The sequence below is a fragment of the Papaver somniferum genome, chromosome 3 (genome assembly GCF_003573695.1).
Source record: "Papaver somniferum cultivar HN1 chromosome 3, ASM357369v1, whole genome shotgun sequence".
NCBI lineage: Eukaryota > Viridiplantae > Streptophyta > Magnoliopsida > Ranunculales > Papaveraceae > Papaver > Papaver somniferum.
The window spans coordinates 35,457,666-35,470,911 of NC_039360.1; the positions used below are offsets into that span (position 1 = coordinate 35,457,666).

At 39.0% G+C, this 13,246-nt stretch overlaps 1 protein-coding gene across 1 annotated transcript; it reads left to right on the plus strand.

Moving 5' to 3' along the window:
• The first annotated feature begins 9,619 nt into the window (after window positions 1-9,619).
• Window positions 9,620-12,106, plus strand: LOC113359288. Its single transcript, XM_026602952.1, has 5 exons — window positions 9,620-9,980; window positions 10,098-10,288; window positions 10,461-10,992; window positions 11,110-11,301; window positions 11,487-12,106. Exons 1-5 carry the CDS (start codon window positions 9,620-9,622, stop codon window positions 12,104-12,106), a joined length of 1,896 nt encoding a protein of 631 aa, XP_026458737.1.
• The last annotated feature ends 1,140 nt before the right edge of the window (window positions 12,107-13,246 follow it).

Consider the following 13,246-nt stretch of genomic DNA (forward strand, 5'->3'; position numbering starts at 1 on the left):
ACTATCTCAACCAACTCCTTTGCTCCAGCATGCGTGTGATGCACATGCCACTCGTATCTGACAGCTTTAGCCAACATCGTGCTACATGCAACTTGGCCTGAGCCAATGTGCAGCCATCTTAGCGCTACATTTATTTAGGCCACGCACTTAACTCTTTTGATGCCAACATCTGAGTAAATTCATGCCAATCATGTCTTGTTCTGCTGCTTGGTTTAGCTTCATATGTTAAGTGCATCACTTGCATTCTTTTTACTGAGCAATGGCCAACAATGTCGCATTTGGCAACGCAACTGTTGCATTCGCATTGGCCAAGCCTTAGGCCAATGCATAAGTCATCTCATGACTTATCTTGCATCCTTAATCCATTCCTTGAGCTGGGCCATCTCTGGATTACGAATATGCCATAATCCCAACATCGCATGTTGCATGTTGCATCTTGCCACTTTGGCTTTGTCTTGCCTTTCCTCGATGAAGATTCATTGTGTCGGCCAATAATCTTCATTACTTAGCCAAATGTATTTACAATGTAGTGCTACTCTTGCACTTCATTGGCCCTGCGGGGTTATGACATTCTTAGTAGGGGTGTAAATTCGTGCAGGTCAGGCCGCCCGGCCCAAAAACTAAGATAGGCCGGGCAGGGCAGGATTAATATTTGTGAGCCTGTAAACAAATTCAGGCCGGGCAGGCCGGATAAAAGTAGATAATTTGCTACCCAAAGACCGCCCAATGCCCGCTTTTTATACGGGCAGGCGAGATCGGGCCGGACAGGCCACTATTTTGAATTTTTTTCCTTTTTTCTAAGTTTAAATTTTCAAATAAATGGTATTAAATGTATTTATTTTTAATACAATATCCTTTCCTTTCTAACATTGCATACCGTAAGTGATAGTATTATTTTATATTTAAATTACAATGACAAACTTTTAATTTTAGCCTATAATAAATAATTAATTAGAGTACAATAAACTTTCTAATAAGAAAATTTACTACCATTAATGTTTTGAAAAGGCTAATTATAAGTAAAAACAACTATATATTTTATTTTTCTTGACACAAAATTGACAATTATAAAATGGTAACTTTTAAGTCTTTTTAAGAGGATATTAATGATTAATGGCACATATAAAGCTTTCAGGTCGGGCACTAGGCCGGGTATTAGGTCGGGCATCATAATTAATTGCAAAGCTCGAGACCGCTCAATAAATTAATCCAGGCCAGGCCGGGTGGCCCATGACGGGCCATAACAGGCTTTGGGCTACTTCGGGTACAGGCGGGCTCGGGCGGGTATAGGCAGGCCGAGTATTTTCGGGTATTATATACACCCCTAATTCTTAGCACTTGACAATTTAGGCAGTGTCGCGCCATCCTGGCTGCACAATGACTTGGCCTGCAACTCTGTAACGCGTAATCATTATGCGTCACTTGCATCCCTGTTATAGACCCCCCCCCCCACCTGATTTGTTCAACGTCCTCGTTGAACGCAATCAAGTATACTCAATATACTTGTTCTCCGGCCTTGTACGGTTCTGCGCCACTCTCAGAATTCAGCAAACTTGTTTGGCCCTCATTCTTGCCAAGACTTTTATGCCTAGTACCAAATGCCATCACTTATATTACTGCCTTGCCATTGATCCTACTGAATTGCACTGTTGTTGCCACGTTGGCCTACGCTTCAACTCCCACTACAATCGCATATCAACACCCAAATGCAACTTGGAAATTCCTCTTGCCAAATCCCTGAATTAGGCTTGAATTTCACTTGAATCATTTGCGCCTAAGTATACGCAAGCAATGATTCCTCCCAACTGATCACAATGATCATTACCATAGTCTTTTGCCTTCATTTTCCGACTTTAGTTGCACCAAGCAACTCAACAGGACTTATAGAAGACTTGGCATATGCTTCAATCATGTTGCGCCTTCGCCAAACATGCAATTCCTTAAGGTACGGAAGTTATGATTTGATACCACTCTGGTATGCGCCACAACCTATAGTCTTTGTTTCACTTGGCCAACATCAGAACTTTTAGTAAATTTGCCCTCTAAATCATGTTGCAAACTTCACCTTCTCAAACTTGCATCATTTGTATGCCAAAGAACCAACACCTCAATGTTATTTAATCGTCGCAACACCTTGATTGAAATGCATGACTTTGGTATAGTCGTGACTTAGGATACCCGTGACATCACACCGCCTCACTGGACAGGGCTCCTCTTCACACGTCTTTGAAACTAGCAACTTAGGCATCACTTTCTCTTTCAAACTGCTACGCTTTAATGTAGCGGAAAAACAACATCATATTCTTCCTAACTATGAGTCAATCTTAACTCATGAACTTGATGGACTTACATCTTCATTCTTGCTGCGTTACTCCATGCCTTCGCTGCCAAATGCCTTTGCATTTCCACATAACTCCCAACAGCAAACTCGACTATGCCACCAACTCCTCTATTTGCTTCTTTTCACTTTCAACATCTTCTATTACATATTTTGGCTTAATATGCTATGTAGCATCTTCCACGCAGACTAGCTTTACTTTGAACGAAAGAGGCAAGATCTTTCACTTCAGATACCCTCATTCACTACTACCTTACATAGAGAGACTTCTTTCCAACACCAAGGTCCACTCGACCCAAACTGAAAGTATACTCAAACTTGAGCAAATACTTGCGCCAACTGATTGCAACTTGTGAGACCTAACAAGCCTTGCAATACTGACTTCAACTTCGCTTCTAAGCAACAAAGGAAGCGATACAGATCCTACTGGCCCCAATGTAGCAATTCACTTTGCCACATGCATTTTTCCAACAATCAACGTTCTTATGCCACTCCCATAATGAAGCACAATATAATTGACACTTAGTTGAATACTCCTTTAGACTGATGCTATCATTTTACTTTAGCTTTCATGAAGATTTCTTCAAAAATGACCTCATGCCATTCTTATGCATCACCACTACTTTGTCCTTCTTCTCCATGCATCTACAATTCGCCTAACTTGCATCTCCAACCGCATCATGCATCTTGGCCATTCCCAAATATCATTTGGCGCATGCTACTGTTGCATACATGTTATGCCAATTAGCACTCCGATCTTGACACAAACTTGTGCACCTTTGCACAACTAGAACAGACTTAACTTGGTGATTCTGAGCATCACCATAGAGCTCAGCAAATTCATATCACTCAATGACTTCCGCGGATAAACACTTTGGATAATTCTAACAAGGCCATAGTCCTTGCAAATGAGGCGCCACTTCCTACGTTCCATGAATCAAGAATGTCACATTCTTCTTTAAACTTGAAACTCATTTTCACTGTCCATGCACAACTGGCAACTCTTGTCTTTCCCCTTCTCCAAATCAGCTTTGTAGCGATATTGATTTGTAGTTGACAAGAACATCCGCTTGTGGTTATGATCGAATGCAAGTCTTTGAACACCCTTGTTCAAGCATATTGATCCCATTCATAAACCAGGTGCAAACACACTCCTTGTGTGCATCTAGCATCAATGAAGAACACTTTGCAAACGCAAGGCCGTGGTGTATCGGTTTTCCCCTAACTTGCGCTTCTGTCTTTAGCCTTTTCATATGCTTTATGCTAGATAAGAATTGGCCCCACAAAAATGTTGGTTCGCAACCAGACTTTGCATTACTACCAAGGTACATGCATTCAAAAGAGATAACTATAATCTTCCATCAACTTGCTATGATGAAAACACTTTCAATCTATCACATAGACATGTTTTTCATCTACTTTTCCACTGCAAAGGCCATCATCATCTTTGAGTCAAGAATTTTCGCAAAATTCCCATTACAACATGTAATATACTCGCTGCTGATAACAGTACGAAAGAATGCATTCCAAATGCATAATATTCACATACTTGTGGAAAACATGGACTTTAACAACTGACTTGCACCATAGAAGTCAGCATACTCCTTAGCTTTGTCATGCACTCACTTGAAAACTCGGTTTCCAATGATTCTCGCATGTTCGTCTAACACTTTGGGATGGAATTTTGACACCTTTTGTCACAAACTTTCATGGCATGTTGCTACCTCAAGCTGCAAAGTTCATTCCAATTGATCTTTCCACAAAAGACCAACTTCTTCTAGTCTTCATACTAATGAAACCTAAACAATTCACCACTGAATTTGACAAAACAAATGACACCAACTTGAGTAAAAGAGAGAAAAATCAAGAGCAGTGTCCCCAAACACCGCTCTGATACCTGCTGTCACACGCCCATTTAATCGCCTAAAATTTTTTATGGGACATGACCGATAATATTTGTATTTCAGTGATTCAACATCACCCACAAGTACTCAGCCTTACATACTTGCATCAAAGTACGCATCTGCCTTCACTCCAAAGGCTTTGCACAACGGAAGTCTTTTCTTCTTTCTCTCTAACTCTTCATGCCCCCATAAGCATAAGAGGTTCTGCCATGCATCAAACCAATTAACAAACTCTCACAAACTAGCAACATAATGGACACAAAGAATACCACAACAAACCCATTTTATTGCACTAAAGGAAGATTACAAAACTCGTCCATCACATGGACCAAAAACATGTCATTCACCCTCTTGGTGAATGCCTAACTCTCTCATGTGTAGCCTACTGATTTTCCCACTCCTTAGGACTATTTATACAGCAAACTCACTAGCCAAAACTGTGTGCAACCGCTTGCACATCCGACAGACAGCCACATGTCCAGGTAGTTTTCCTAACCGCCAATCTGCTTTTCAACTGCGACCTTTTGTGTTGTCATGCATATTGAAGGCACACTTGCATTGAACGGTTAAAACATGCTAAACTTAGTTATAAAGCCTCTTTATAACTATCTAAACCAACTCCTTTGCTCCAGCATGCGTGTGATGCACATACCGCTCGTAACTGACATCTTTAGCTAACATCGCGCTACATGCGACTTGGCCTGAGCCAATGTGCAACCATCTTAGCGCTACATTTATTTAAGCCATGCACTTAACTCTTTTGATGCCAACATCTGAGTAAATTCATGCCAATCATGTCTTGTTCTGTTGCTTGGTTTAGCTTCATACGTTAAGTGCATCACTTGCATTCTTTTTACTGAGCAATGGCCAACAATGTCACATTTGGCAACGCCACTGTTGCATTCGCATTGACCAAGCCTTAGGCCAATTCATAATTCATCTCATGATTTATCTTACATCCTTAATCCATTCCTTGAGTTGGGCCATCTCTGGATTACGAATATGCCATAATGCCAACATCGCATGTTGCATGCAGCATCTTGCCACTTTGGCTTTGTCTTGCCTTTCCTCGATGAAGCTTCATTGTGTCGGCCAATAAGATTCATTACTTAGCCAAATTTATTTACAATGTAGTGTTACTCTTCCACTTTATTGGCCCTGCAGGGTTATGTTATTCTTAGCACTTGACAATCTATGCAGTGTCGCGCCATCCTGGCTGCACAGTGACTTGGCCTGCAACTCTGTAACGCGTAATCATTATGCGCCACTTGCATCCCTGTTATAGCAGTCCAAGTGGACGGACAAAGTTGATATCGTGCAGTGGACAAGGGAATCTTTAAGACAACCAAATTCGACAGTTGCAGTGTGAAACGACTGACTCGAGGTTCAGATGCAACTGAACGGAGCATCGGTTCCAATTGATTCGAGCGTCGGCTCAAACTGGCTCGACAACGATAACACTCCAACAACAAAAAAACAGCCACATTTCCTCATCCCTATAAGTTCAACTCAAATTCAATTTTCTCTACTCACAACAACTTAATTTTTCTTTATTTACACATTTTCAAAGAAAATTATTTTCTTTTCGACATAATTTCATCACAAATTCAATCTTCTCTACATTTTTTCAACACAAATTCGATCTTCTCTACATCTTTTTTCAGCACAAATTCAATCTTATCTACATGTTTTAAACAAAAATTAAACACTCATTTAATATACCATACTTCGATCTCAAGATATTAGTCGACAAAGAAATAAAAAACCACCGAGAGACAAGAAGATTCGAATGAAGATAACAATGTACGTCTACTTTCATGTCCAGAATGAGTAGCTAGTGAAGGTCATCTGTCCACACTAACTGAGCGGGATGGTACTCTACAGAAAGCAAGAGGTGATGGGCATGAAATTCAAAAAGTTTATGAAAAACTTCCTGATGGTGTTAAAACTATTGTCGATCAATTTCCTTGGATTACTTCGTACCATATACGAGCGCATAAAAATTCGCCCAAACTGGTGGGTATATTGATGGAGCGTTGGTGTCTTAATGCCCACACATTTCATTTTCATGACTTAGAAATAGGTATATCGTATAGTTTGATTTATATTTCTTATGCAATCAATATGATGATTACAAATGAAAAACAATTTGATTTTTTTACGAGCATAACACCATTAGATTGTATTTCCTACTTGGGATACCTTCTGGGGTGGGAGATGATGTTTCATTTTGCCATCAAAGTTGGTTGGCAGATGAGCGATACAAGGATGCACTTCCGTTGTACTTTCTGGTAATAACACAACAAAATCATAGAGGTTTACGAAGTGGTGGAATACCTAATTCCGGTTTAAAGGCATTTATATTCAACAAATTGCATGGTGGTAACAATCCCGGTTCGGCAGAGTATGTCCCTGATAAAGATACAAAATTTTCTAAGGTATTTATTTTATGGATACTTGGTTCATGTTTTTTTCCCCAATTCAAACTCATGTACTCAAGTGGGATGGATAGAGGCATTTCAATATATGTAAAAGATTGACAATTATGATTGGGGGTCCGCTATATTAGCTGCATTGTGCATCTATATTGATATCGCCTGCTGTGGGGCGTCAAACATCGAAGGTCTATGGGGCATCCTTGAGGTAAATACGACAATACATTCCTTTGGTTTTAAATCTGTGTACAAATATCTAGCAGGTATATTAAATATAATTTACTTTCCTTTATATGTTTTTTGCTCCAGTTTTGGTGGTATGCATATTTCAACATTGGTGTACCAAGACTTTACGACTACGCGAAGAAATATTGGCCAATTATAGTGAGCTACGAAGGTGATAATTGTATGAACGAGATAACATTCATGTGTGGAGATACCAATTGTCGATTATGAATGTAAAGCCCGTCCCAAATTTCTAGGGCATTTTTTTTCATTTAGTATATAAGGGTAGTTTTGTCATTTTCCTCTTAAGGGTAAATTAGTCATTTTCTACAAAATGGCATTTTGGTAATTTGGTTGAGATTTTTTTTTTTGAGTTAGGCGTCGTATCCTGACTTGGTTGTGCCACTAGTAAGTACATAACAAATTTAGTTAACACCTTGGTGCACGTATATTTATAAGATTAATTTTTTTTATTTTATTTAGGCAGTTAGTGGTTTGATAGGAAGTACCACTAGTGTGGACACTTGTAGCAACATAAATGGACAATAATTATATAGGTGTAAATATAATTAATAACAAAAGAAAATCAAAATGAAATTACTTTGACATATATTCCCTTGACGATTTTTGAGACGTGTTCTGTTTAGGAAAATCTTTTTATGGTATTTTTTTATTTTGCACCTCACATTGTGATTGGTTAGTGGTAATCATCTAGCTACATGTCAATCTATCATTGGATGTTGACTTGATTGATTCTGACCTTAGGAAGTTAGTGAATTTTGGGTTGGGTTCGTATTCGATACCCGTAGCTCGGTCAAAGATTTTTAAGCAAACTGTTTGGAATTAGATGTAGTGGCTAGGGAACCCACCGGGTCAATATATAATTAAGGGTTATATTTTTTTTAGGGTTTTATCTTTTAGTTATCTTCTCCGCTAAACGAAAAGAAAAAAAAAAGTAGAGAGGCAGCGGTGAACTATCTATCGGTGATTGTGTTTCTGGCTAGCATGGAGGTAGGCGCAACACAATCAAAAACCTTCTTTTTATTTAAGTTTCTTTTAATTAATTTTTTTGTAAGTTTTGATACATATATGAATAATCGATGTTGTGAGTATGATTATGTATGTTGGGCTGCGGTCCATAGATTGGGATTCTTAAAAACAACTTTGATGGGATACGAGATATCCTTGGGAATGGTTTTGTTCCCTAAACCCACGTGGGGCTCCCTGGGGCGAGCGGATTTGATTGATTGATTTGATTGTTCTTATGGATGTGGTGTTTCCATGTGGTTGTGATGCTAATAATCATGTTAGTTGTTTTAAAAAGAATTGAAAATGTTTGATAAAATGTTTTGTTGCTTCTTTTCCTACTGGGTGTCACAACTCACGTCGTTTAATGACAAAAAATTCCAGATTTTATGGCACCACAAGGAGCTAATGGCGGAAAAGCGTAGAGATCGGTTTTGGTGTTATTAGTAGTAGTTTGCATAGGATTTATGATTGAGAATTGTAATAAAATATCATCAACTCTTTTAGATGATTTAATTAGTTATTTATTGGTTATTAAAACTTTAGATATTATTGGGTTAACGTGTAACCAATGAAAATAATGTTTTGTTTAGACTACTCTATTTGATTGAATAATGGAAATTTCTGGATCAGAACTGTTTGACTGTCCATAATAATTAGTAGATAATATTTTTTTTTGTTTCATTTTTTCGTCGTGTATGTAAAACTTTTTCAATATGCACATATAAAAATTTTAGAATTTTCTGAGTTCCAGAAGTATTTTTTTATCAGTTGTTTTCACTGTACAAAACTCAGACGTTTTCTGTCAGATTCAGCTGTACTGAATTTTATATTTTTCAAAATATTCTACGTTATGTTTTAGACTTTCGTGTCTTCTGTAAACTTGAAGATGGTTCTTTTATCTTTTCATCATGGTAGGTCAAAGCTAATTTGAAGTTGTGAATGAATTGATATGATTTTTGTAAAACGAACCATCACTGTTTTACGTTTCTGCAGTACAGGTCAACTACTCGGTTGACTATGGTCAAAAGGTCTTTAAGATAAACTAAAAATTATAGAATTTTATGATTGGAAATATGATAAGTTAGGATTCAGAATATATAATTATAATAATTTATGGATTCGTATTTACGTCCGAAATATTCCTTGAATTACCTGGTGTCTGTTTCTATTTTATGACTCCTCCTTAAAAACGTAACTCTTTTGGATTAAATACGGAACTTTTAACGGTGAAATTAATTTTTAGGATAAATTACATTCCTTTAGGGTTTATAAATTAAAAATCACGTCAATCCAACGGTTAGATTTTCTTAAAAGAATTTTTTATATGTCCGCTGCAACAGAATTTTTGAATTGAACATAAATAAAGATTAGACAAAGAATTAGTTGTTTGGACTTGGGCCAAGTGTGGAAGTCAGGGCCTGTTATTAAAGGTAGCATCTTGGATTTTGGGTTTGGATTTGGGTTTGGAACCCAGGCCCGAAATTTGGGTTGTTACAGTTTGGTATCAGAGCTAGTCTGATCCTTTGGGCAGGCTAGTTTCTGAATAAGTCGGTACGTCTATATGCTTGAATGTGAAATTGTTCGTGTATCTGATGATTGTTGTTGTTTGAATGCGTAATAGGTTACAATTATTTTTCATAGATAATTCCCTCGGTGTTACTTATAATTTAATGTCCTTCAATCAGGACATGTCTCGTCGTACGAATGGTTTAGCCGCCCCACATGATGAGGGTTTCGGTGAGGTTGTTCGTGCTTTGAATGCTGTTGCTCAAGCGATGCAACAACAAGTGAATCTTAATCAGAATGCACCTCCTCCTCCTCCACCACCTAATCAACGAGCTTTGTTAGTTAGAAGGTTTAGTGAACAAAAGCCCGATTCCTTTAAAGGTAGTCCTGATCCACTGGTCGCTGAAGATTGGATAGATAAGATTGAGAAAATATTCACCCTATTAGGCGTGAATGACGAGGATAAGCTGGATCTTGCTGTTTTTAAGCTTGAGGGTGAGGCCACTCGCTGGTGGGACTTGACTCGTCGTTCTAGGAATGACGGTCTGTTTACCTGGGTAGAATTTCGACTCGCCTTCCTAAATAAGTACTTTCCACAAACTGCACGAACCAACGCATGATCGAGTTTATGCAGTTTGACTCAGAGAAATATGACCGTAGCACAGTACCAAGCCAAGTTTGAAGAACTTTCTCGTTTTGCTATTCATCTGGTGGAGAATGAAGAGCTGAAGGCTTTTAAGTTTCAGGAGGGACTTAGACCTTCAATTAAGGGTAGGTTGTCTATTTTGAAGATTACCTCTTATAATGAGATAGTGGAAAGAGCGATGATTGCTGAGAGAGACATTGAGGAGGCAAATCGAATTAGAGAACGTCACAATGGGGATAAGAACAAGAATAAAAATAACAACCACCCATACCAGAAAGGAAAGGAAGAATATCCGAATATGGCTTCCTGCACCTTCGTGTTATCATTGCAAGCAACCTGGACATTTTAAGAGGAACTGTCCTGCACTTATTTCTCAGAGGAACCAACAACCCTTTATACCTCAGAACCAACGTCAAGGTTATCAGCAGAACCGTCCTCAGAACAATCCACCACAATACCAAGCTCGACAGCCCCCTCAGCAACCTAAGGCGTTCAACATTGCACATGTTGGTCAGGATCCGGATAACTCAGTTGTTGAAGGTACATTCTTAGTTTACAATTCTTGGGCTAAGATATTGTTTGATACTGGTGCTACTCATTCGTTTATTGCTTCTTCGTTTGTTTTGTCATTGGGTTTGAAAACTGAATTACTTGATGGGTACTTAGGCGTAGCTAGTGCGATAGGCAGTAGTGCACGTATTGACCGCGTGGCACGAATGTGTGTAGTACGTATAGCTAAGCATGAGTTTTTGATTGACCTTTTTGTGATGAATATGTCTGGTTATGATGTAATCCTGGGTATGGATTGGTTATCTGCTCATCATGCTGTTTTTGATTGTTTTCAAAAACGTGTGACTCTTCACTCGGACGAAGGGTCAGTTGTCCACTTTACCGGAACTGTAGTTTTGCGTCTCCCCTTATCTTGTCGGAAAGACATTTCCGACAGACTCATTTAGAGGTTTTCTTTATCACTTAGAGATGATAAGAGATGAGCAACAAGATTCTGTCTCTACTTGGGTATTCCAGTGGTAGAGGAGTTTGAAGATGTTTTCCCTGAGGAATTACCAGGTTTACCCCCAAGAAGAGAAATGGACTTCACTATTGAAGTTCAACCTAGTACTTCGCCAATTTCGATGGCTCCTTATCGAATGGCACCTATGGAGTTGAAAGAACTAGATAAGCAACTACTCGAGTTGGAAGCTAAGGGTTTTATTCGAGGTAGTACGTCACCTTGGGGTGCAGTCCTTTTTGTGAAAAGAAGGATAACTCGCTGAGATTGTGCATCGATTATAGAAAACTCAACGAAGTTACAGTGAAAAATAAGTATCCCTTACCTAGGATCGAGGATTTGTTTGATCAGTTGAAGGATTCTCAGTTTTTCTCAAAAATTGATATGCGATCAGCTTATCATCAACTCCGAATCAAGGAAGAAGATATTCCAAAAACCGCTTTCCGAACTCGATTTGGACATTTCGAGTTTGTGGTGATGCCATTTGGACTTACAAATGCTCCAGCGGCATTCATGGATCTTATGCATCGAATTTTTCGACCGTACTTAGATAAATTTGTAGTGGTATTTGTAGATGACATTCTTATCTATTCACGGTCACGAGAAGAGCACGAGGAACACTTGAGATTAACATTGCAGTTGTTGAGATCTCATCAGTTATACGCTAAGTTGAGTAAATGCGACTTCTGGCTTTCTGAAGTTCAGTTTTTGGGACACGTGGTATGTGGAGAAGGAATCAAAGTGGACCCAGCTAAGGTTGAAGCGGTTACCAAATGGGAAAGGCCAAAGAACGTGTTTGAGATTCGTAGCTTTCTAGGCTTAGCGGGTTACTATAGACGATTCATTCAGGACTTCTCAAGTATTGCTTCACCACTGACGAAGTTGACTCGAAAGGATTCCAAGTTCGAGTGGAATAATGATTGTGAGAAGGCTTTCTCCATGCTCAAGGAGAAATTAACTACTGCACCAGTTTTGACAACACCGGTAAGCGGAATTGGTTATGTGATATTTTGATGCATCGTTGAAGGGTTTAGGATGTGTTCTTATGCAAGAAGGAAAGTGGTAGCTTATGCCTCAAAACAACTAAAGACACATGAGTTGAATTACACAACTCATGACCTCGAGTTAGCAGCTATTGTGTTCGCTCTGAAGTTGTGGAGACATTATCTGTATGGTGAGAAGATAGACATATTTTGTGACCATAAGAGCTTGCAGTATATTTTTACTCAACGAGATTTGAACCTGAGACAGAGGCGTTGGGTGGAATTTCTTAAGGATTACACGTATACTTTCCATTATCACCCAGGAAAGGCAAATGTGGTAGCAGATGCTCTTAGCCGAAAATCGAGGGCCAATGTAGCAAGTATGACTCTTCATACTTGGGATTTGTGCAGACTTATGGAGGAAGGTGACTTGGGCCCTGACGAGATGATTTACAATACTATAGTTGTTCCAGAGTTACAACAACGGATTGTAGAATCTCAACAGACTGATAGGGAGATGATTTCGATTCGTGCTCAAATGGAGAAAGGAGAAACTCCAGAAGGTTGGACTCAAACTGATGGTGTATTTCGTTTTATGGGAAAACTTTGTGTGCCAATGAAATTGAGGATGGAGGTACTAGAACAGGCTCACAATTCTAAATTTAGTGTTCATCCGGGAGGATCAAAGATGTACCATGACATGAAAAGGCAATATTGGTGGAAAGGTATGAAGAAAGATGTTGCCTTGTATGTGTCGAGATGTCTCACTTGCCAACAAGTGAAGATTGATCATCGGAAACCAGGAGGGTTACTTCAACCATTGCCCATCTCAGAATGGAAATGGGAACACATCACTATGGATTTTATCATGGGATTACCCAGAACTGCATATGGTAAGGATACTATATGGGTTATTGTTGATAGACTTACCAAGTCGGCGCACTTTTTAGCAATCAAGAAGACTGATACGTTAGCCACGTTAAGTCAGAGGTATATCCACGAGATAATAAGGTTGCACGGTACACCGGTGTCAATTGTATCTGACAGAGATCCTCGTTTTACTTCTCAGTTTTGGCAGAGTTTACAGAAGGCGTTAGGTACACGTGTTTCACTTAGTACTGCCTTTCATCCCCAGACCGACGGGCAGTCTGAACGGGTAATTCAGATTGTA

Excerpts from the sequence above, each read along its gene's own strand:
- LOC113359288 (XM_026602952.1), top strand. The coding sequence starts at position 9,620 with ATGTCTCGTCGTACGAATGGTTTAGCCGCCCCACATGATGAGGGTTTC. Across the intron at positions 10,289-10,460 it reads CTGAGAGAGACATTGAGGAG|AGGAACCAACAACCCTTTAT; the intron begins GCAAATCGAATT and ends CTTATTTCTCAG. Across the intron at positions 11,302-11,486 it reads AGCTAAGGGTTTTATTCGAG|CTTATCATCAACTCCGAATC; the intron begins GTAGTACGTCAC and ends ATATGCGATCAG.